General features: G+C 43.2%; 4 protein-coding genes across 9 annotated transcripts; 2 read left to right on the top strand and 2 right to left on the bottom strand.

Moving 5' to 3' along the window:
- The first annotated feature begins 230 nt into the window (after nucleotides 1-230).
- On the top strand, nucleotides 231-1732 carry LOC6533373 (transmembrane protein 43 homolog). Its single transcript, XM_002094062.3, has 3 exons — nucleotides 231-654; nucleotides 734-1326; nucleotides 1393-1732. Exons 1-3 carry the CDS (start codon nucleotides 329-331, stop codon nucleotides 1602-1604), a joined length of 1131 nt encoding a protein of 376 aa, XP_002094098.1. The 5' UTR covers nucleotides 231-328; the 3' UTR covers nucleotides 1605-1732.
- LOC6533372 lies at nucleotides 1628-2985 on the bottom strand. The gene has a single exon (XM_002094061.4). The coding sequence runs from the start codon at nucleotides 2765-2767 to the stop codon at nucleotides 1739-1741; it is 1029 nt and encodes a 342-aa protein (XP_002094097.1). The 5' UTR covers nucleotides 2768-2985; the 3' UTR covers nucleotides 1628-1738.
- Nucleotides 2986-3492: 507 nt separating this feature from the next.
- Nucleotides 3493-19409, top strand: LOC6533371 (protein ECT2). Of its 6 annotated transcripts, none has more exons than XM_002094060.4 (12): nucleotides 3493-4010; nucleotides 8140-8356; nucleotides 13270-13405; nucleotides 13480-13586; nucleotides 13667-13916; nucleotides 14087-15460; nucleotides 16688-16819; nucleotides 16876-17226; nucleotides 17287-18228; nucleotides 18285-18395; nucleotides 18456-18605; nucleotides 18666-19409. In XM_002094060.4, the coding sequence occupies exons 1-12, from the start codon at nucleotides 3974-3976 to the stop codon at nucleotides 18792-18794; spliced, it is 3936 nt and encodes a 1311-aa protein (XP_002094096.2). In that variant the 5' UTR covers nucleotides 3493-3973; the 3' UTR covers nucleotides 18795-19409. The 6 variants fall into 6 exon arrangements, with proteins under 6 accessions (XP_002094096.2, XP_015049965.1, XP_039229626.1 ...); XM_039373692.1 differs by lacking the exon at nucleotides 3493-4010 and adding an exon at nucleotides 6130-6322; XM_015194479.3 differs by lacking the exon at nucleotides 14087-15460 and having other exon boundaries at nucleotides 3498-4010.
- A 103-nt stretch (nucleotides 19410-19512) lies between these two features.
- LOC6533370 (eukaryotic translation initiation factor 4E1) lies at nucleotides 19513-20673 on the bottom strand. The gene is made up of 3 exons (XM_002094059.4): nucleotides 20131-20673; nucleotides 19886-20073; nucleotides 19513-19835 (listed from the first exon to the last, which is right to left on the bottom strand). Exons 1-3 carry the CDS (start codon nucleotides 20475-20477, stop codon nucleotides 19675-19677), a joined length of 696 nt encoding a protein of 231 aa, XP_002094095.1. The 5' UTR covers nucleotides 20478-20673; the 3' UTR covers nucleotides 19513-19674.
- Nucleotides 20674-20682: the final 9 nt, after the last annotated feature.

Here is a 20682-nt window from a genome sequence, read left to right as displayed (position 1 = left end):
TAAAAGAGAGAAGATTTCTGGTATTTACTGGGTTGCTGGCAAACTAGCAAATCGCTGGTTGCTTAATTATTTTATAGATAAAATTAATCGCTGGTCAATCATTAATTTAATAATGGCATTGATAAGAATCGATATGCGTTGCTAATAAATTGTAAATTAACCATTTAAAGTTAGAAAGCTGGAAACCCAAAACATGATTCTGAAATGCAACTTTTTTCCGCTCTCACCACCTGGTCACACTGCGCCCAATCAGCTGTTGCCGGAATTTATTTATCGCCTGCGTTCCACACACAGATGGTAAAGCACCCATCCTGGATCGGCTGCATCCATGGCATCGCTGAACGAAACGCTCCGCAGCCACTGGCCCATCGCCCTGTTCGGTGTGATCCTCTTCGTGGCCGGGAGCACAGTGCTCTACTGGAATGAGGGACGCGCCGTGCACAACATGATGGCGCTGGATGAGGCACACGCCGACATCTACTCCGTTCGCTTCACGGAGGAGGAGCAGGAGGTGGGCCTCGAGGGCCGGATCGTCCACCTTTCTGGACCGATTATCGTGGGCGAACCGCTCACCGAACCCGACTACAACATCCAGCTGCTGGCGGTGAAGCTGCGGCGACGCGTCCAAATGTACCAGTGGGTCGAAGAGACCGTGTAAGTGGTTTTGCTTCCAGTCCCAGTAAACTAAAAATTAGGAATAGATGTAATTTTAAAACCTCATTCCACTCTGCAGCGAGCACAACTATGGCGAGAGCGTGGGAACGACGCAGTCGGACTCCCGCACCTACTACTACACGCGGGAATGGCGGGACAAGATCGTGGACTCGCGGAACTTCTATAATCGCTATGGGCACACGAATCCCAGTCACTTTCCCATCGAAAGCCACGTCCAGGTGGCAGATGCCGTCTACATTGGACGCTATGAACTGGGTGCGGAGGTGAAGGACAAGTTCAACAACTACCAGGAGCTCACCTCGGACATTCGGCCAGAGGATACTGGCGTTAAACTGCATCTGGGCATCTATTATCATACCAATGATGTGTTCAATCCGGAGGTGGGTGATATGCGCCTGCTCTTCAGCTTCGCCGGCATGGAGGGCGAGGTGTTCAGCGTGGTGGGCAAATTGTCGGGCAACAAACTGGTGCCCTACATAACCTCACGTGGCGTTCCGGTGCTGCTCGTCTATCCGGGCGGGCTCAGTGTCCAGGAAGTGTTCCGGCTGGAGGCTCGTGCCCAGGTCTTGCACACCTGGTGGTGGCGCTTCATCGGCTGGCTGCTCATCTTCTTCGGCGTCACCTGCAACACCAAAATCCTGCGTCTGTTGTGTAAGTCCTCCCTTTCCTAAGCAGATGATCTTATGTACTGAATGGTTTTTTGTACTTCCACTGCAGTCGTGCAGGTGCCGCTATTGGTGGCCTTGGCACCAGATCCCCAGTTCCCGGTGACGGGCAACCTGCTCATCGCATTTTCGCTGGCCCTTACCATTGCGGCTGTGGCCTGGATCCTGCATCGTCCTGTGATCGGCGCCTGCCTCTTTCTGGCTGGCGCATCGCCTTACGTCTGGTTCACCCGCAATCTGGTCGACTACCATCGCCTGGACTGATCCACTACAGAGGCATCTCAAAATATTATTTACATGTTTATTTATTGTTGATTTTCATTGTTGAGCTAACTCAATCTCATTTGCCATTTACCCCTCGGCCAATAAAAACTTAACACTTAGTAACTAAACTAAACTTAGAACTCCCTGATGGCCGCATTGGTGGTGCTGCCAGGTCCACTTCCACCCGCTCCCGCCACATTGGGCTTGGATTCGCTGGAGGTGTGCACGCTGGGACTTTGGGATTTGTCCTGCTCCTCGTGACCATTTGGCGGTTCTTCGTAGCGCACGTAGGGCTCGAAGCTGTTGTTGATTTGCACGGATCCGCGATGCAGATTGTTGGACTCGGCCTCGAAGAGTATTTCGTTGATGAAGCGCTCGGCCAGGAGACGCTGCTCGCGGGGCAGTCGCTTCAGTTTGTGCGTCCAGGTGCGGGCGATAGACTCCTCCTCCGGATAAGTGCCCGCCAGATACTCGCAGGCTATGTTGAGTAGTTCGTCAGTGTTGTGAGAGGTACCAGTTGCTCCGGCACCACCACTAGATCCTGCTCCTGCTCCTGTACATGGGGGCGTTTGTCTGGCTCGTTTGCTGCTCCCATAATCCACATGGTTGGCTGCTGGCGGCGGCGGTGGCGGTGGTCCAAATGATTTGTGAAACATCTCGGAAATGTTGGGCGTCTGACCACCCGTTCGTGGTGCTGGATAATGCAGGGCCCCGCCCTGGCCCTCCAGAAACGCACTTGGACAATTGCTGCTCTCGCCGAAGGCGAAGGTGGGTTCATTCTTGAAGGCGGGATTGACGGCCAGAAACTTCTCCGAGTTGCGCAGAAAGTCCAGCTCCTGAAAGGTCCAGCAACGTGGACTATGCAGACTGCCCGATCGCAGGGCACTCTCCACCACCTTCAGCTCCTTGCGGTAGTTCGTGCGCAGGGTGTTAATCTTCTTTTTCACATCCTCCACGGTGGCGTCCCGCTTGAGATAATGGTAAATGGGCACCAGGCGCAGATAGGCCTCCGCCCGTTTCTCCCGATTGGTGTAGTCCCGCAGCGATGTGTCCCACAGCACGGGCAGATCCCTGTACGTCTGGATGAAGGCGCGCAGATAGTGTCGGTTCTCCTCCGCACCCGACATCACCTTCAATCCGTGGGGCGGCGTTTGTGGCAGCATTTTGCGCGCTTCCTTCGTGTGCCCAATGCCAATCCTCGCCAGCTGCAATTTTGCGCTATGCTCTCCGCTTCAGCGAATCCTCGATGGGCCTATTTTGACCAAAAGTTTTTGTTGTAATTGCGCGTTTGACAGATTGTTTGCCATATTGACGTAATGGCTCTGCGTGGGTATGCGTGTGAGTGACGATACAGCAACAAGTGCGGACGTAGTGGCAACGCTGGTCGTCGATATCGGTACTTGGGCATTTGTATTGATCCCCAACTCGCTGCATTCCGGCGCGAGTTTTTCAAAAAAGAAGTGCAAAAACTTGGGTTTCATCTAAAAACATGTTGTTTCGAGCAGCTTTATATGTACAGTCATTGAGTATATGAATATGCATACATATCAACAACGACAACTTTTGAAAGTTGTATTGCAAAGATTATTGGAGGTCTACACTGCAACCTGTACAAATTTCGGTATATAAGCAAAAATTAATTATTAACCTGTTAATAACAAGTTAAACAAAGAAATCACTTTCTTTTTGTTGTTTATATATTGAAGTTTCCAACTATTTAATAGGTTAAGCAGATAAATGCAGCAAATTAAGTGAAAAGGGAAACCCCTCAATATTTTTGACAATCCCTTTCAAATGTGACCACAAGTTCGCGCCGAGTGGTTCTGGTATTTTTTTTAACACCACATACATTCGCATTTTTTGGCGCCCCAGCGACGGTCACACTGCGCGGCACACCACAGCGAAAAAAAATCAAACCGGACGCGATTGGCCGTTGAGTTTTGATTTGTGATTCCGACGCGCAGCCGTTGAGCGCAATTCGCTTAAATTGTTGATCATTTTGTTGGTTAAATTGTTTAAGCAGGTACGCGAAATCGCTAACCAGAGGACCAAGAACCGGGCAACGCTGCTCATGTGCTGCGTCTTCTTGTGTGTGTGTGTTCGTGTGTGCGTGAGCCTATGCCCGCCGCTTTTTAATTAAATAATTTGTAACAAAAAGGAGAAAAGCAAACAAACATGGAAATGATGCCCGCTAAATGCATGAAAACAGCGTCCAGTTAATGAAAGTAAACGAATCGAGTACAAACGAATTATTTGTCTCCTTGTGCGTTCGTTTTATTGTGTTTCGAGTGTGTTGGTGTGTGTTTTTGTGTATGTTCCACGATCTGTTCTTAAAAAAGCTGCCTTAAAAACGAAACAGCAGAAGATCCATGGAAATGGAGACCATTGAAGAGCAATCGAAGTGCGGTGAGTACCGAAAGAGGGCGCAGGCAGTTGCGCCGTGGGGCGTGGCAGGTCCAAATGCTACGCGAATCTTTCATTTTTCAATGTCGTCCAAAAAACAAACGTACATAGATGTGCCTTGGCAAAGGGTGCGGGGCGGGGTAAAACCACACTCGGGGCCAAAAGATCCTCATAAAAAATGTCGCTGGCAGCAAAATGCAAAGAAAAAAAATAAATAAATCGACTATAAGTACATCTTCGTGTGTATTTGTGTGACTAAAAAAGCAACGGCATCGCGTCGCTGATGTTTTAATCTTATTTTCTGAATTTATTTCGGTGTAGAACATATTTATCGCATAAATGCGAAATGCCTCCCTCTCTTTATCTTCATTTCCCCTGTCTCTCTCCGCTCTTCGTCGACACTGTACCGAGCGCAACAACAACAACAGCAACAACTGAGGCGCCCTAACTGTTGTGAGAGTAAAAGTAAAGGACAGGCAACAACAATTTAAGCGATCAGTTCCTGTTGTCAGTGATGCGCTTTCAGCCTTTTTTAGCCAAGGAGTTGCAGCTAAAAAATGAAAGTATCTAATGAAAGTTATCTTTGTTTAATGCGCAAAAATGGATATGAAACTCGTATTAATTTTTTAATTTGTTTGTAAGCAACTGAAGTTGTTTTTCATACCAAGCCTACAATTTCCGCAACGAGAACATGTAACTGCAAATACCATACAATTTCATATCATATACAAAGGTTATTGCCTTAAAAAATACGTGTAAATATGTTGTATGGCAAGAAATTTTCCCATGCGCGGCATAAACAAATAAAATTATCATTTAATGTATATTGTGCCTGAATTTAAGGCGCAAATAAAGCATATATCAATTAAAAGTTTATAATTCGGTTAGCATATAAAATCAATTCGCCTTTGATGTTGTTATTTAGCCTTTAAATGTTGTTATTTAGCCTTTAAATGTACATAGATACTTTTGCAATCGTTTCCACGTGATAGCTTTGTAAACTTTTCCGTCTGCTCTGATCCGATACTTGCGTACTGGTGGTACTTGCCAGGTAAGAAGATCTTATCCTGCTCGACAGGCTCTTTGCTGCTTCTTCCTCCTCTTGCTGCACAGGATCCTTGATCCTTACTTTCTAGGTGATTTACCTACCCCGCTGCCCGCTGCCCGCTTACCTCGTATTCCATTTACTACACATGTTGACAGGCCGCACATGCCTATACAACTATGACTATATAGTGTGTAGTCCGTGTTTTCCGTCCCTCAACGCTAATGGCATTTTACATGGGCCGCAGACCTTCGGAATCTGCTCTTCGCCTACGTCAAGGCTTCCGCGGGATACGTAATTTTATTACAAGATTTTTCTTTGATGACTGTCTGTGCTGTTTGACAAAATCCGCTACACAGCGAGAAATCGTTTGGTTCTCATTTTTCGTATCATTGTAGAACATCAGGCTAAATTTTAATGCTTCATTTTCTAGAGTTTTAAAATGACTTACCACATATTGTTGCACTTTCTAAACGGTTTTGAATTGAAATAAATTTTTTTTTAGATAATAGTTTTTGTTTTGGATTTCATTGTCATTTAAAAGCGCTATTAGGTCTAGGTCATTTTTAGAAAAATCAACTATTGTCATTTTGGGTTAACCATGATTTGTCATAGAATATTTTTCGCTGTTTGGCTGCGAATGCCCAGAAGAAACCCACACGCAGTCCTCCTTTTTCCGATGGCTTTTCATTTCTCAGATGCCACTCAATTAGTTTTTCATCGTTTCTCTGGCAGGCAGCCAGCGAGGAAAGGCAGAAAATAAATAACAACAGCGGATTTTGCTCGAGCAAAAAGGAAGGAAATTCCCGAATGGCGAAAAATGGTGGCCGCCGCCACCTGTGAGTTTCAGCACTTCTCTCACACTCGGGAATTTTGCTTACCATTTTCCTTACCTTTTTGCTTACCTTTTTGCTTACCATTTTGCTTACCTTTTCGCCTGACCTCACCTACATACATACCTTTATCTTCTTCTTTGAGCCGAGCCCACCACCTGTGGCTATGCAAAATGCGATTTCACTCTCAGGGGTTCCCAGAGCTCGTCTTCCATTTAGTTATGTTTTAGAGTCCGATCCTCGAGGATCCTTGTGCAAAATGTTGCACTTACCGCTGGTGCAGTTCAACTTTGGTAGCCATTTGGGCAAAAAGAGCAGCAAAGTGGTCACGGTTCAGCGACAATCCGCCTCCTATTTCACATATGCCGCCGCCGAGGAGGTCAAGCAGGCGAAGCTCCGACAGGCCGCCTTGTGTCAGGTGTACGAGGATTTCACAGGTATTCCAAGAGTCCCAGTTAAACCCCTTCAGGTACTTAGGTACTTTCCGTTTCCAAGGGTTGAATATGCGCAAATGCACGAGGAACTTGTTCGTCGGAGGGAAACTTAAGTAGGGTAAAGTCTTGAGTGAATCATCCATCCATCCAGATCCATCCAGACATTGAAAAACACCTGGAAAAGGTGCAGGAACAGAGGCATAACGATGTATTTCGAAAATAAATATATCCTTTTCCAAGGAAAGCATTTAATGTCGTGTTAGGATGATATTCATTTAAATGTCAGTAGAGAAATTCGTGGAATTAATTGAGCATATTAAACTTTATAACATTATTTGTTTAATAGCTAAGAATGCATCAAAAGAGAAGGGTTGTCATAAAAATGATTCGCAGTATTACGAATATAAAAACAAGAAAATACTATGTCCTCTTTGATTTTTTATGGCCAGAAGTCTTTCAATCAGGGTAAATAAATCAAACAATTTTCCTCGTACTCATAATACATTTTAATACCCATATCAATCTTCTAAAAATACCTCATTCCCATGCAGCACATTCCGTATCAGCGCTTTTATTGAATTCCACATTCCTGTGATACTCCTGCCTTATAAACATTCGGTTAGTCTATAAATCCCCCCGATTTCCATTAGGTAAATTGCATTGTTTATCGCTGGCTTGTTTTGGGAATGCATATCTGGAATATCTATTTGAAAATTCCGAGACGTCAGAGAGATGAGAATACGACACGAACTGCAGTTCTTCCTCAGTAGTTTCCTGGACTTTGTTCAATTGCACAAGTGGCGAATGTCTCGCCAGATACAGCTACAGATACAAATGTATATAGATGCAATTGGCATCGGTTACAGCTGCACAATTCTGGATAAAATTAATGCAACAAAGCCGCCGTCTGTGGTCTCATCTTGTTCCATGTGTTGTGTCCATGTCGATTGGGGGTAAATGATTTGCACTTGAAAACATTCCCTATCTCTGGGTCCATTTCCCATTCATTTCGCATACTCTACTTTCGCTGCGTGCCAAAAACTATGGCAATAAACGAAGGTCGCTCTTTTTTTTTTGTCGGCGGCTAAGAAATCGACACAATTAAAATTGTTGTCAACAGCTCGCAATTTGGCTGCTTAATGATCGACAGCGCATTTCTGCTGATGCTTCTGCTGACCAGGCCCCCATTCGCCATCCTCCAACCTCCATCTTCGATCTGTATATGAGTCCATTCTCAAGGGGTTCTATTTTGGTTAGTCGCTCTGCTCTGTTTCCTCGCATCTCTTTGTTTTATTTTGCACAATTTTGCCGCGATCTCCGCTTCTCAATTGCATAAACAAACAAATCCACAGAATAGCCATTAATCAAAAAAAAAATCTTTTCTCCAGTCGCCTGTAAACAGTTGAACGAGTTGAAAGTAGTGTTTGGGTCATGCGGATATCGAACTGTAATTAATTATGCTGCCAATAAAATATTTACTTTGTTAGCGATTTGTTAAAATTGATTTTGTTGGGAAACATGCATAAATCAAAAATATTTTAAGTAAATAAAAAAAAATAAAGAGGCACATAAGTACGAAGTATAAAGTATGAATTTTGGCATAGGAATATTTTTTAGTACATTTTTTAAGTACCTTTTCATATAAATAAACATGTGTTGAACAATTTTGTTTTATATATTGTAAGACATACCTTTAAACCGCATTTACTTGCTTGATTTACGTCTGACATGCACTTAACCCCATGCCTTTGGTCATTTCTGATTTCTAAGAGCACATTCCCATTTTCTAATGACTTTTCCCGATTTATTTCGCCCACCAGAGATGTCCATAACAACGCTGCCCACGCGCATCTGCCTGGTGGGCGGCGTTGGCCAGGATGCGGACACGCTGCAGGCAGCCGAATCCTTTGGCCTGCCCATCGTTACGTCGGACACGGGTCTGGACATCCTCGGAGAGTCGTCGGAGTGGCGGACCTTCTACGTGCTGGACGACTTCGAGGGTGCCAGCTTCGAGGCGATACACAAGCAGAAGGAATGGTGAGTACTCACTTACTTACTACTAGTCACTGGCACTAATAATAACTTAATAATAACAAAAGCTGCCGTACAATGGGGCTGCTTAATTTAGACCAAATCTGTCACATGTGGCCAGCTGTCCGCCCCCACATCCTTCCTCTTCATTTTCAACCCACTTTTCGTTTTTCGGGCTGTATGAGATGCCCCACAGTCAAGAGCCATTATCATCAACGCCATGCTGAGCCGCAGCAAATTGAGTTTGAAATCGAGACACACGCACGGGCAATATGTATACTGCTCCTCCGCTCCAAGTGCCCCTGTGGATGCGGATGGCCACCAGTCGCTGGCCACCAGTTCCAAGATTGACAGCGTCAGCCATGCGCCAGATATATCGGACTCCTCTGCCCGCTTCCTTCCGATTCCAATACCCTTTCTCGGGGTGTCAGCATTACTTGAATGCTTGTATTGGGTAAACAGAGTAGTTTGTTTATAAATTCGAATGTGTTTCTTGGAAAGCATGTTACGCATGCTCGATATCCATAAACTCATTTGAAATAATATCTCTCAGAAATGGCCTTAAATGCATTTTCAATTACAAGTGTGCACACCTGTGTGATGATCTTGTTCATGTAAACAATACTCGGTTACACATAAAATTAGGTTTATTAGTTGATTCATTGAAACTAATTGTAAACCGAAATGCAGTTGAAAGTGCTAAAGTGATTTTGAAATTAACATGTTATTAAAGCGGTTTGCTAAGGAGTTTTATGAAATATTTCGAAAGTTTTTCAGGGAATGTTTTTTATATAAAGATTGTTTTGATATTATGGCCAGGAAGGGTATATGTTTAAGTCGACTTGCCGCCGTAAGCTAGCAATCATTTTTCGCCTGCTACAAATTGTTGTCAAATTTGAAACTTGCGCAAATGTTTGTTCTTTTGCTCCATATATATACATATATGAATTTGGTTCGGTTTGAATTGGTTAGGCTCTTGGTTTTTTGCACGCTTGATTAATTTGCCTGCTGCGTAGTAATAGACTCAACTCATCCCCATTTCATTTAATATATATGTGTATATATATTTTTTTTTGGGAACCCACCTCTGCCCTGTCTCATTAGTGATTAACCATAATTTTTGCCATACTTTGGTTAGCGTTTATTTACGAGCTCTTTTTTGAAGGTCGCCTAGTGCGTTAAAGTTGTTATGAATTCGGGGGGTCGGTGGGCGTCTGTTTTCCGTTTCATGTTTTCCCAACACGCTCCGCTTGTAAGGGAAAAATAAAAGAAAATGGCAAACGGGAAAAAAGAGCAAAAAAAAGTGGCTTTTTTCCACCCATTAAGAATTATTATTTATCTTAGATTTTCATTCATGTTTCGGTTCGTTTTGTTATTGCAATTTGTATTTGGTTTTCATCACTTTTTTTGTTGCGCTCGCCAAATGAACGGAAAATAAAACAAAACTTAGGTGCGCATAAGTTGTTTTTCCTCTGCGCTAATTATATTTCATGTTTCACATTTTCTTTATTTGTAGTATTCCATCTATAAATTTAATTGGTCTTCGTCTATAGAAAAACATAAATCGGTATTAAATCTGGAATTTGTTTATCAGCCGGAAAACTACGTAGAAAGTTTATTTGCAGCGCTAGATGTTTATTTTTTAAATAAATATGCACTTTGTGAGTTTGTTTTTGTCAACTGATATGAATAAATCGTGACTATTAAATACACCTGTGTTTAAGTTGGTCATTAAAATTTACATAATCCACCAAATGCTATTCTCTGTTTAGACAAAGTTTTTTCTTGGCTAATCCCAAAATATTTATAAAAATAAATATGAGATTATCTTGTTTATCATCAAATGTTTTGACATTGAAATTACTACTAGTGCAATAATACGTTGCACTTTTGTAGTTCTGATTAAAAATTCACAAAATTCATTGGGAAACAGACGAATTTTAATGAGCTCTTCTCGGGAATCGCAGATAAGGGAAATAAACGATCAGAGGCACTTTAACGGCCACTTAACCTTGCCCAAAATGATGCCACAAAGATCTTGTTAATCGGTGTTCCCAGTGGATATATATATTCTGAATCATAGGACCGATCCATTCGCATAATGGGGGAAGTCTCGTCGCAATTCATTGCCTATTTTGGGGACGTAGCAAACTGCGAATGAAATGAAATTTAAAAATGAAATGAAAACAAATAAAACGCTGGCATGACAATTTCAAATAGTATTTCTTCTAAAGAAATTGAAAATGAATCGTTTTGAATAATTTTTTGGGGACTTCTCCTGGCAAGCGAATTCTCTGGTGCCATTGGCCAAGTTTCAGCTGAATAAAAATTGAGGAGGAGGCATTGCGACAATCTCTTGGCGCCAAGAATCTATAGGAATTCTGGTATTTTCAGATCGAGCGATGTCAAATCAAGTCAAAAGTGTTGAAAGAAGCGTTTTGGGGTTGAAAAAAAAAAACGGAAATTCTCTGCCATAAAAAAAACATAACAAATCGCGAAAAAAAAGATACGAATTTATGCGTTTTATTGAGGCATTTATGTGATCTGTGCTCTGGAGCGTTCACATATATTTAAATATATTTATTGTATATCTGCGAGCGTGTATATAATTTATAAGTTTTTCATATGGCAGTTTAATTGAGACGGCACGAAAAAGAGTCCGCGAACGACATGTCATTGACTGTTCTATAGTTTTGACCCTCGCAAAGTTCGAGTGCCCCGTGTGCTCAGTCAAAGATCGGCGCACTTTACAAAAGAATCGCCACTTCCCAGAGATGGCAGGTCATCCATTGGCGAGGCCGAAACCCCCAAGATCCCCCGATGCCCACGATTCACTTCAATCCGATCATCCATCTCGTCCAGCTCATCCATTTCATATATTGTTGTCGAGCACGCGCGGCGCATTTTTATGCTTTGACTAAGCATCAGAATTTTCCTGGGTTTTCCTCGGTTTTCCTTGGTTTTCCTTGCTTTCCAATGAGAATAATTTAATTGTTCTTTGGAATTTCATTTCGCTTCTGCCGGCTGCTTAAATATTTGGTTGACTCAACTCTCTTTGCATTTCACCTGACTCGCTTGATTTCTTTGTTTACTGTCGCCTCTATTTTCCTTTCTACACCAAGAGAAATTGATGTAGAAAATTATGCAATTTTTTTGGAAATATTTGTAGGAGATATAATTTAAAATATTAGCTAAGTAAGGCAAAGAGAAATAGGAAATTGCGTCACATAACATTTTGTTTTTTAAATTAAAAAAAAAGCCTATTAAAATTCCTACCAAAATCGATCATAAAATCGTTCTCTGTGGATCGCACACTCTCCCATTGAGAGTGATGTTTGCACTTCTTGTAGGGGAAATGTAGGAAAATATCACGCCTGTATAGCATTTGCCACTTATGTGCCACATTAAGTGATGAGGAGAGAACGAGCTGAAAAGTGGGGAAAAACCGGGGGAAAAGCGCGGGACAGGAGCGAAGAGGGTGGACCGAACCGCCTGGCATGTCAGGCATTTTCTATTTCCATTCTCCATACGCTCGCTGCTCTGCGGTCCCCATCGTTTATTCAATAATTTTCCCAAGCAACGAGGCTGGCAGTTGTGTTTGTTTAGTTGCCCGGATAGAATCATAAACTCTTGTCGCTCGGTTCCTCCGGCTAGATATCTCAACTTATTCGTACTCTTGTTCGGCTGCTCTGAATCACGGAAAATCGTACCGTTTTCCTGCGACAAATATTTGAGCATATGAAATATGAAAATGAAAATCTGCCTTTGTTGGTAAGGTTAACTGAACCTAACAGCCAGAAATGTGGGTGAAATGTGTGTAGATGGAAGTGAAAACTGATATGATAGCAGGCTCGATCAAATAGAAGAAGTGAAAGTGAATCTAACAACAGGAAGTTAGCCTGAGAAAGTGAAAGATCAAGTGAAAATGGAGTCTGGGGAGAAAACTACAAAAGGAAGATGGAAACTGTAAGTGTGAAACTTATTGTGATAACTTCAATACAGTAAAGTTAGAACTATGATAAATAAATAGTGTTATTTAAAAGCAAGTTAAGAGTGAACATCTATATTTTCAATGATCCAGTTTTTTTTTAGACGCCATTTTTTTAAGCTTTTGGCAATCATATAGACTTTGGAATTCCCATAAAAAAAGGTCTAAAAACGACATAAAAATTATTTATAGCTATTAATAGAATGCCTCATTCAAGAGTTTGAAATGGTATTTTGAATAGAAATCTTAAGCAGGTTTGAGTATTATCCATGCATATCTTTGCAAAGAGATTCCAATCCGCAGAATCATTCATAAATTTGACCGAAAATCAAAAGCATTACTCAATGCATGTACCGCAAATTGTTTTCAATTTGATTCCTTCCCCTGGAGTCATAATTATAAATGCGCCTTTATGAGCCACATAAATAAATAAGTGTACACATTTAATGTATCATAAATACATCCCCCTACGCCCACTAGGTGCCTTTAAACAATGCTGAACATGTCAGCTTCCGCTCGATTGATTTGTTTATAAGAACTTCCGGCTTTGTGCCACTTGGGATGCGGAATGGGTTGAGGATGGGCTGATTGGCTGACTGGCTGGCTAACCAACAGCTGTCGATGTCCGGTTTGGTAAACAAAAGAAGAGCCCTTAGTCTGATCGCTTGGCTCTGCAGTCAAAGTTCAGTAAGGCGAAAAGCGTCGAGCAATCGCATTCATTTGTGTGTTTTCGGAATGCAATCGGGCAAGGAAGATACCACCGATACGCAACCGATACGAAATGAATTGTGGCAACTGGCACTGCGAGTGCAACTGCCACTGCAAGTGCAACTAGCAAGGTCAATTGGGGCATAAAAACCAGATTGCCTTGCATAACTCAAAAGTGTGCCACATAAATATTTAATTGCCTCTCCCTTTATATCACTTGCAGCATTCTGGGACCGCCGGCTTTGAAGTACGCGGCCGAGATGAAACAGACACTGGGCCAGAACTCGCGGCCCATTTACAATTACGCGATGCGCGGCGTGGTCACTTGTTTCACGGGCATACGCAAGAAGGATGAGCTGGTGAGTGGCTGCCTCTGTTTGGAAGTCTTCTCCATAACTTTGTAACTAATATTCAAAATATATTTGGTTTGCAGACGAAGCTGGTTAATCTCATTCACTCGATGGGTGGCTGCATCAAGAAGGACCTGAACACAAAGACCACGCATTTGATTTGCAACCACAGTGGCGGCGAAAAGTACCAGTGAGTTCTTAATTGAATAAAACCACAAAGTTTTAAAGTTGCCTAAAATTCCTTACTAAAAATCCCTTTGTTATTTTTAGGTACGCCAAAACCTTTCGGTTAACCGTGGTTCGTCCTGCTTGGGTGTTTGCCGCATGGGCGGATCGTAATTCGCTGGAATTCGATGCCACGCAGGAGAATTTCACCAAGACGCATCGCCTGAAGGCATTCGAGGGTCAGAAGATCTGCTTCTTTGGATTCCCTGCGGAGGAGCATCAGCATATGGTGGATGTACTTTTGGAAAACGGAGGCGTATGCGCCGAACTCGATGATCCGGAGTGCTCGCATGTCGTGAGTTTGATTTTATTTTGTACTTAATGCCTAAATGCAAGCTTTTTTGTGGGTAGTTTGGTTTTTGTAGTTTGCATGCTGGATTTATTTCAATTTATTGTACATGCTTTTTAGCTGTTTCAAACAGCTCATTTTCTTAGCCACAAAATCCTAATCCGTGTGTCTTCCAGGTGATGCCCAATACGGGCGCAGTATTTACAAGCACTAGCACTAGCACAGATACTAACCCAAGCACCCTAATTAACCCATCCGAATCCCAAATCCCCGGCAGTAGTAGTGCATCGCAGGCGGTGGAAGAAGAGCACCGACAGGCTGAGGATTTTGAACAGGCGGAAATCAAAAAGGAGGAACACTCCCGCACGGAAACGGACAAGGGCATGGCATTGGACATGGACCAGGAGCAGAAAGAGAATCAAGGCACTGAAGACGAGGATGATATACACTTTGACGAACGCCTTTTTGTGGAGGCGGCCGATATTAGAAACCACGGCGAAGATCAATTGCCTGAATCCGATGAAGAAGACCTGGAGGAGGAGCAGAAACCCAAGGTCGAGCAGGTTATAAAAGAACAGGAGGGCGAGGAAGATGTCCAGGCCAGCACGCCAAAGACCAGTAAAATAAGGACTAGCTTAAAGGCTGCCACGCCCCTTAGTTCACCCGAAATGGATGGTATTGCCTTGGATTTCGAGAGCACCACCCAGAACATTTCCCCAATTTTAAGAGCTATTGACGAGTGCGACTTAGAGACAGATGATCTGCCGCCTTCGGAGAACGATCTAAAGCGCAAGAGGGAAAGCTTCGACAATGTGTCCCTGATGTCGGTGGATTCCTTTGCCCTGCCGGCAAGCACAAAGAAACCGAAACTCATACGCACAGGATCCATTTCGAGGACGCTGCGGCGATCTGTTAGCTTTGTTGCCGAACCATTGATGAAAACATTACGACCACGCAGGAGTTCAGTAGCAGATGCATCAAGTTTCATTGGCAGCGAGGCAGCCGATAATTCCATTTGCTCACTGGCTTCGTCCATTAATCTAACCCTAAACGAGTCCATCCGAAAGCCAGTCAAGGAGAAGCTGCGCAGCTTTTGCGGTAGGATTACCAGAAGCAGCAGTCGCAGACTGGACAGAGGTGTCGATGGCACACCGGAATGTAACACCCTACTGGATAGTGGCTTCAAGACGCCAAAAGCGCCCAAGCTCCGATCAACGGCCACGCCCAAAACAGCCAAGCGACTCTTCGGCCCCGTCTCTGGTGTGGTTTCCGCTTTGTCCCTAACTAACCCATCCACACCCATCCTGAATCCCAATCCGAATCCTAATTGCACCGCCACGTTGGATGTCAACGATACCTCCACCCACACATTTGCTTTCTGTGCTGCTGCCGTCACGCCTGCAATGCCAACATCATCATCATCAACATCGTCATCTCCCATATTATCGACTTCGATCGCTGTACATAGCTCGGTGCTAGTAATTAAGTCTCCCGAAGAGTCGACAACGCGGCGTCATAGCCCCGCTCACATAGAAGAGCCCATGGCAATGGTACTTTTAAAATTCACAAGTGTTTGCTCCAAAAGATCTTTTCAAATGGAGAGGACACACTTTGAAACGGCAAAATATTTCCACTTCGAGGTGTTTTTTTATACAGTCGAACATTGAAGATTTGTTTTCTTATACAGTCGAACATTGAAGATTTTAAAAATATTTTTTTTTTATCCTTTGTATAGTGATTTTGCGAAATATTTTATCTTTTCGGATATTCTCAAATACCAATTGTATGATTCTGTGATGTATTTTAATCATCTGCTCCACTTTCCCATGTTTCCATTGTGTTGAATTAAATATGTTCGAGCATTTTTAACATTTTTTCAGTTGCTGTGCGAAGCGATTTGCCTCAATCCTCCCGCCATCCATTATCCAGCCTCCTTCCATCCCAAATGTTTTGTTAATTGTTATTTAATGGTTATGCCGTAGCTTAAGTCACAACTCATATAACATCTAATTTGGTGCGGTGTCTGGAATTTCTTCTGTAAATAACTTTGGTTTCCTATGGTCTACTCAATATTTTTCTGGCCAGCGCACAAAGTACAAAATAGTAAAAAAGTAAAAAACACAACCAAACAAAGCAGCACAATAAATATTTGAATAACATTTATTTGCCACACACAAAACACACACCCCACACACTTTAAATAGACAGACTTTCGTTCAGCTTGAATAAATGTTAAAAATGCCAACTAGAAAACAGCGTAGATAAACAAATTGAAACAATAAATGGAAAAGAGAATAAAATCGAGCAAACCTTTAACCGTCTAGCACGAGCGATTCATTCGCATTTGGTTGAATTATTATTATTATTTTCTTGATGGACTAACAAATATTTACACAAATGTTACTCGTTCTCGGGGCAAAGCAATTTGCATTAATGTTCCATAGCTTCACACTTTTGCCTCGTTTCGTTCGCCAAGATCTTTTTTGCCGTTTCAAAGTGCTGCCAAAAATGTGCACTAAAAATGTTTTGTTTGGCCTTTTTGCATTTTGATGAATGTGTTCAAAATTTATTGTGCTTGCTGCTGCTGTGCCGAGCTATATCCCTCTATATATACCATCTATATAGACGCTTGATTGACTCCGTTTCGTATAATCTAAATTAGCCAGCAAACAAAACATTTTTGTTTTTTTTTTTTTGCGATCTAGCACATTTTGCATCTCTTTTACACACTAAACGATGAACCATCGAAATTAATTGCCATGTTCTCTTCCGTTCAGGTGGTTGACGAGCACACGACTTTGACGAAGCCGGAGCCGAAGAATAATCACACGCATATCCTGAAATCAGACTGGTTCTGGTATACCATACAGAATGGCTATGCCAATGAGATGGACTATCTGTTTGGCGACGTAAGTAGAGCACTATTAAATTGCTTACAAGCTGAAACTAATAGTCGATTCCTTAGTATTTGGATAGCATCACGAATACGCCGAACACAGATCGTCGGGATTCCTTACCCATTAGCTTTAACAAAAGGAAACGCAAGCGTTTTTCGCAACGCATCCAACTGGAGGGCACTCCATTGGGCTCTGGAAAACGACGCTCCTCCGTTTCGGATGCAGGTCTACTGTCCGTGTCAAATAGTTTATTCGATTGCACCACCAGTCCGGATAAACTGGAGTCGGATAAGTTGCTGCATGCCGAGCCGGAGGCGAGCGATGCCACACCAGCCAAGAAATCAATGCGCTTTAATCACTTTATGGACTTCTATACCACTGAGTCCAACTACGTGGGCATATTGGACACCATACTGAATGTAGGTTGAATATGATCTTAACGATGAAAGTTTTATTTATTTTTTTATGCTCGTCCACAGCTTTTCAAAAACAAATTGGAAGAGTTGGCCGAAACCAATGATCCGCTGCTCAATAAGTCCGAGATTAAGACGATCTTTGGCAACTTTCTGCCCATCCACGAGGTGCACCAGAGCATGCTGGAGCATCTGCGGAAGTTGCACGCCAACTGGCGGGAAGATTGTCTAATTGGAGACATAATCATTCAGCATCGCGACGAACTGATAAAGGCCTATCCACCATACGTCAACTTCTTCGAGCAAATGAAGGAGCAATTGCAGTACTGCGATCGGGAATATCCGCGTTTCCACGCCTTTCTGAAGATCAATCAGACAAAACCGGAGTGCGGACGCCAAGGTCTACAGGATCTAATGATCCGTCCGGTTCAGCGACTGCCTAGTATCAGTCTGCTGCTGAATGATATTCTGAAACACACGACCAGTGGCAATGCGGATCACGGACGTTTGGAGGAGGCCCTGAAGGCCATCAAGCAGGTGACACTGCACATCAACGAGGACAAAAGGCGAACCGAATCGCGCATGGCCATCTTCGATATATTCAACGATATCGAAGGGTGTCCGGCGCATTTAGTGAGCTCCAACCGCAGCTTTATCTTAAAGTGTGAGGTGAACGAGCTCTCCGATTCGCTTAGCGGTCGTGGTGATAGCCTGGTTCTGTACCTGTTCTCCGATTCCATTGAGCTGTGCAAGCGGCGTTCTAAAGGATTTAACACTGCAAAATCGCCGAGCACTGCGAAGACGCATAAGCATCTTAAGCTGATATCGCTAAATACGATCCGGTTAGTGATTGACATCTCGGATAGTCCAAGGGCTTTTGGTTTGCTCTTGCGGGGCGATAAGGAGAAGCTCTATACGTTTACGATCAGTGATGAGGAGACGGATAAGTCGGTCTACGTAAAGAAATTGTGCAACCAGATTGCAGCTCATACCTGCCGTACTGATGCGGTAAGTGGAAGCCTACATAGTTTATTATTCTGGTATTAATGTTCCTTTTCTTGCAGGACAAACTTTTGATTTGTCGTACCTCACAGGAACTGGAGGTGGACATAAGCGATGTGAATGTCAGCACGCTCAGCAAGGCCTTTAAACTTGCGGCAAAAACGCGACTCAAGGTGAGTCCTTAGAATTTTGTTACCTTTAAACTTTTCTAATACTAAGTTTCATTGCTTTAGGTGGGTCGTGCTTTCTCCTTCAACAAGACGCCCAACAAACTGAAACGGGCCGTTTCTACGATGATGACTTCGCCGTTTGGCAGCACCAACTCTCTAACGCCCGCCTCTCAATTGGCCCAGATGCGTTTGGCCAGCTGCACGAATATAAATGTGTGTACAACTACAAAATCCGAAATGAACGACAACTGATGAATGATTATATTTTTGTAGGAGGTAGATGATGAGGACTGTGCAAGCATGCGAAGCAGTTCGCCGTCAACGCAATCGGAGATGCTAGTGGTGCCGCCACTCTCGGTGCAACCCACGCGGAAAAACAAGGCCGTTGTGGGCCGCATTTAGTGCTGATGATGACTCCGCAGTCAATTTGTGTATTCCATTTTGGATGTCTCTCTTGGCGAGAGACTCGTTTGCAGTGTTATTCCTTGGGTGTGGGTGGCCCCATGTCCGAGTGCATATATGCAAGTTTCGAATTCGTAATCTCACAAAACAACCAGAAACAAATTATCACGCGTCCAATATTGTTTAGATTGTAAAATGTATTGTTAAGCTGCACCTGTCGATATGAAGCTGGCGAATGTTGAAGCGTTTGCTACGAGCTGCTATCGATTGATCATGATTAACTTGTAAATAGTTCTCCATATGTGTACTCCCGTGCCCGAATAATTGTGTCGCGTCGCTAAATGTAACCAACTACTCATTGCAGTGACTAGGGATCGCATTCACGCACGCACCGAACGATCGATTCGAATGGGTTTCGGTCGGATGATCGCCACACCGCAACAAGCTGTGAATGTTTACTGAGTAAATTTTTTAAAAACCCTATCTTACCATATTGATTATAACTCAACGATTTTGCTTGAGTAGGCAATTACGGCCCTAAGTCGTAAGGCATTCAAAGCATGATGATGTTTAAGTTAACACATGAACAATGATTAAAGAAAAACATTTTTAAAACCTCCAGCATTTTTTATTCTTAGTTTTAAAGCTGCAAAGTAGGCAAGGAATTACACAGTCACAAAGTATTAAACCTCACCCCAAAAGATGCCATTGCTGCGCGTTGGAAATTTGGTTTTTTAATTTAGTATCTCAGACAATTTCGTTTAAGGGCAATTCCAAGTAAATATTCATATACACTAAGCCAATCTAATCTTCCACACATACGAATCTGGTGTACAAAAATAAAAATATATAGTAACGTAGAGGACCCAAACGCTCGCTTTCAGAGTGTATAAACCGATTTGACGCCCGAATTGATTTTGCACATTGCATCGGAATGAAGTTGATACTGCAAATTATGCGATGGCACATGCAAGAGTATCTTCAGCTTCTGGCCGATCTCCAGAATGGCCATTTCGTTACTCCCGTTGGCCGTCCAAACCGCTGTAATGCATACTTTCTATATCAATGTGGAGCATAGCTAATAAACTTACAGATCTTGTTGCTCTTGGCGCGTATGTTGATCACAGCGCCGCAGATCTCGTCGGAGTATTCAAAGGTCTGGCCCACCATCATCAGGAGTATGTCCAGCCAAATGCGATCCAGTTCCACCTTGGCACTTTTGCCCGCGGTGACCAGCCAGCGACCACCCTTGATGTTGGCCTCATCCTCCCACATTGGTCTTTGGGATTAGAGTATTTAAGTTAGCTTCTCACAATGTGCAATGATTGTATCCTACTTTATGCCCTTCTTGAACATGGAGTAGTCGCATCCAATCTTCAGCTCGGATGGGGTCTTGATGGTATAGTACAAGCTCCAGAAGGTCTCCACACTGTCGATCTCGGTAATCTCGTTCAGCATGTCCTTCCAGTGCTTGGTGCGATCGTTTTCCAAATACCACAGCGTCCACACATGCTCCAACGGATGCTTGTACTCCACCTGGCATAGCTCTTCATCAATGGGCTCTTGCGCTTTGCTCTCCAGTGGCACACCTTCGTGGTGCTGATGCTTTTGGATGTTGTCCAGTTGATGGTGCTGATCCTGCTGCTTCTTGAAATCAAAACTTTGCACTTGTGCACTGGCCATGTTGTTGTGATGATGGTTTTTTATTGTTTTGCTGCGAACAGATTACTTTAATTTATATGGTGACCTCCGCAACGGTTGTGGTCTCAACGAATTTAGTTGGGATTCGAGTGGGGATTGCTTACTAATAACCAAAATTACTTTAGCACATTTTTCTAAGACCTAAACGAAACGTATCGAAAAGAAGGATGTGAAACAATGACACACG

This window comes from Drosophila yakuba, chromosome 3L (assembly GCF_016746365.2).
Source record: "Drosophila yakuba strain Tai18E2 chromosome 3L, Prin_Dyak_Tai18E2_2.1, whole genome shotgun sequence".
NCBI classification, from domain to species: domain Eukaryota; kingdom Metazoa; phylum Arthropoda; class Insecta; order Diptera; family Drosophilidae; genus Drosophila; species Drosophila yakuba.
Note: the sequence above shows the minus strand (reverse complement) of the source record. Positions and strands in the feature narration are given on the sequence as shown.

Coding starts and splice junctions, on each gene's coding strand:
- LOC6533371 (XM_039373692.1), top strand. CDS start 6,145: ATGTTGCACTTACCGCTGGTGCAGTTCAACTTTGGTAGCCATTTGGGC. Junction 13,587..13,666: donor AGTGGCGGCGAAAAGTACCA/GTGAGTTCTTAA, acceptor TGTTATTTTTAG/GTACGCCAAAACCTTTCGGT. Junction 18,229..18,284: donor ATACCTGCCGTACTGATGCG/GTAAGTGGAAGC, acceptor CTTTTCTTGCAG/GACAAACTTTTGATTTGTCG.
- LOC6533372 (XM_002094061.4), bottom strand. CDS start 2,767: ATGCTGCCACAAACGCCGCCCCACGGATTGAAGGTGATGTCGGGTGCG.
- LOC6533370 (XM_002094059.4), bottom strand. CDS start 20,477: ATGGCCAGTGCACAAGTGCAAAGTTTTGATTTCAAGAAGCAGCAGGAT. Junction 20,074..20,130: donor ATGTTCAAGAAGGGCATAAA/GTAGGATACAAT, acceptor CTAATCCCAAAG/ACCAATGTGGGAGGATGAGG. Junction 19,836..19,885: donor CGCCAAGAGCAACAAGATCT/GTAAGTTTATTA, acceptor TATGCATTACAG/CGGTTTGGACGGCCAACGGG.
- LOC6533373 (XM_002094062.3), top strand. CDS start 329: ATGGCATCGCTGAACGAAACGCTCCGCAGCCACTGGCCCATCGCCCTG. Junction 655..733: donor CAGTGGGTCGAAGAGACCGT/GTAAGTGGTTTT, acceptor TCCACTCTGCAG/CGAGCACAACTATGGCGAGA. Junction 1,327..1,392: donor CAAAATCCTGCGTCTGTTGT/GTAAGTCCTCCC, acceptor CTTCCACTGCAG/TCGTGCAGGTGCCGCTATTG.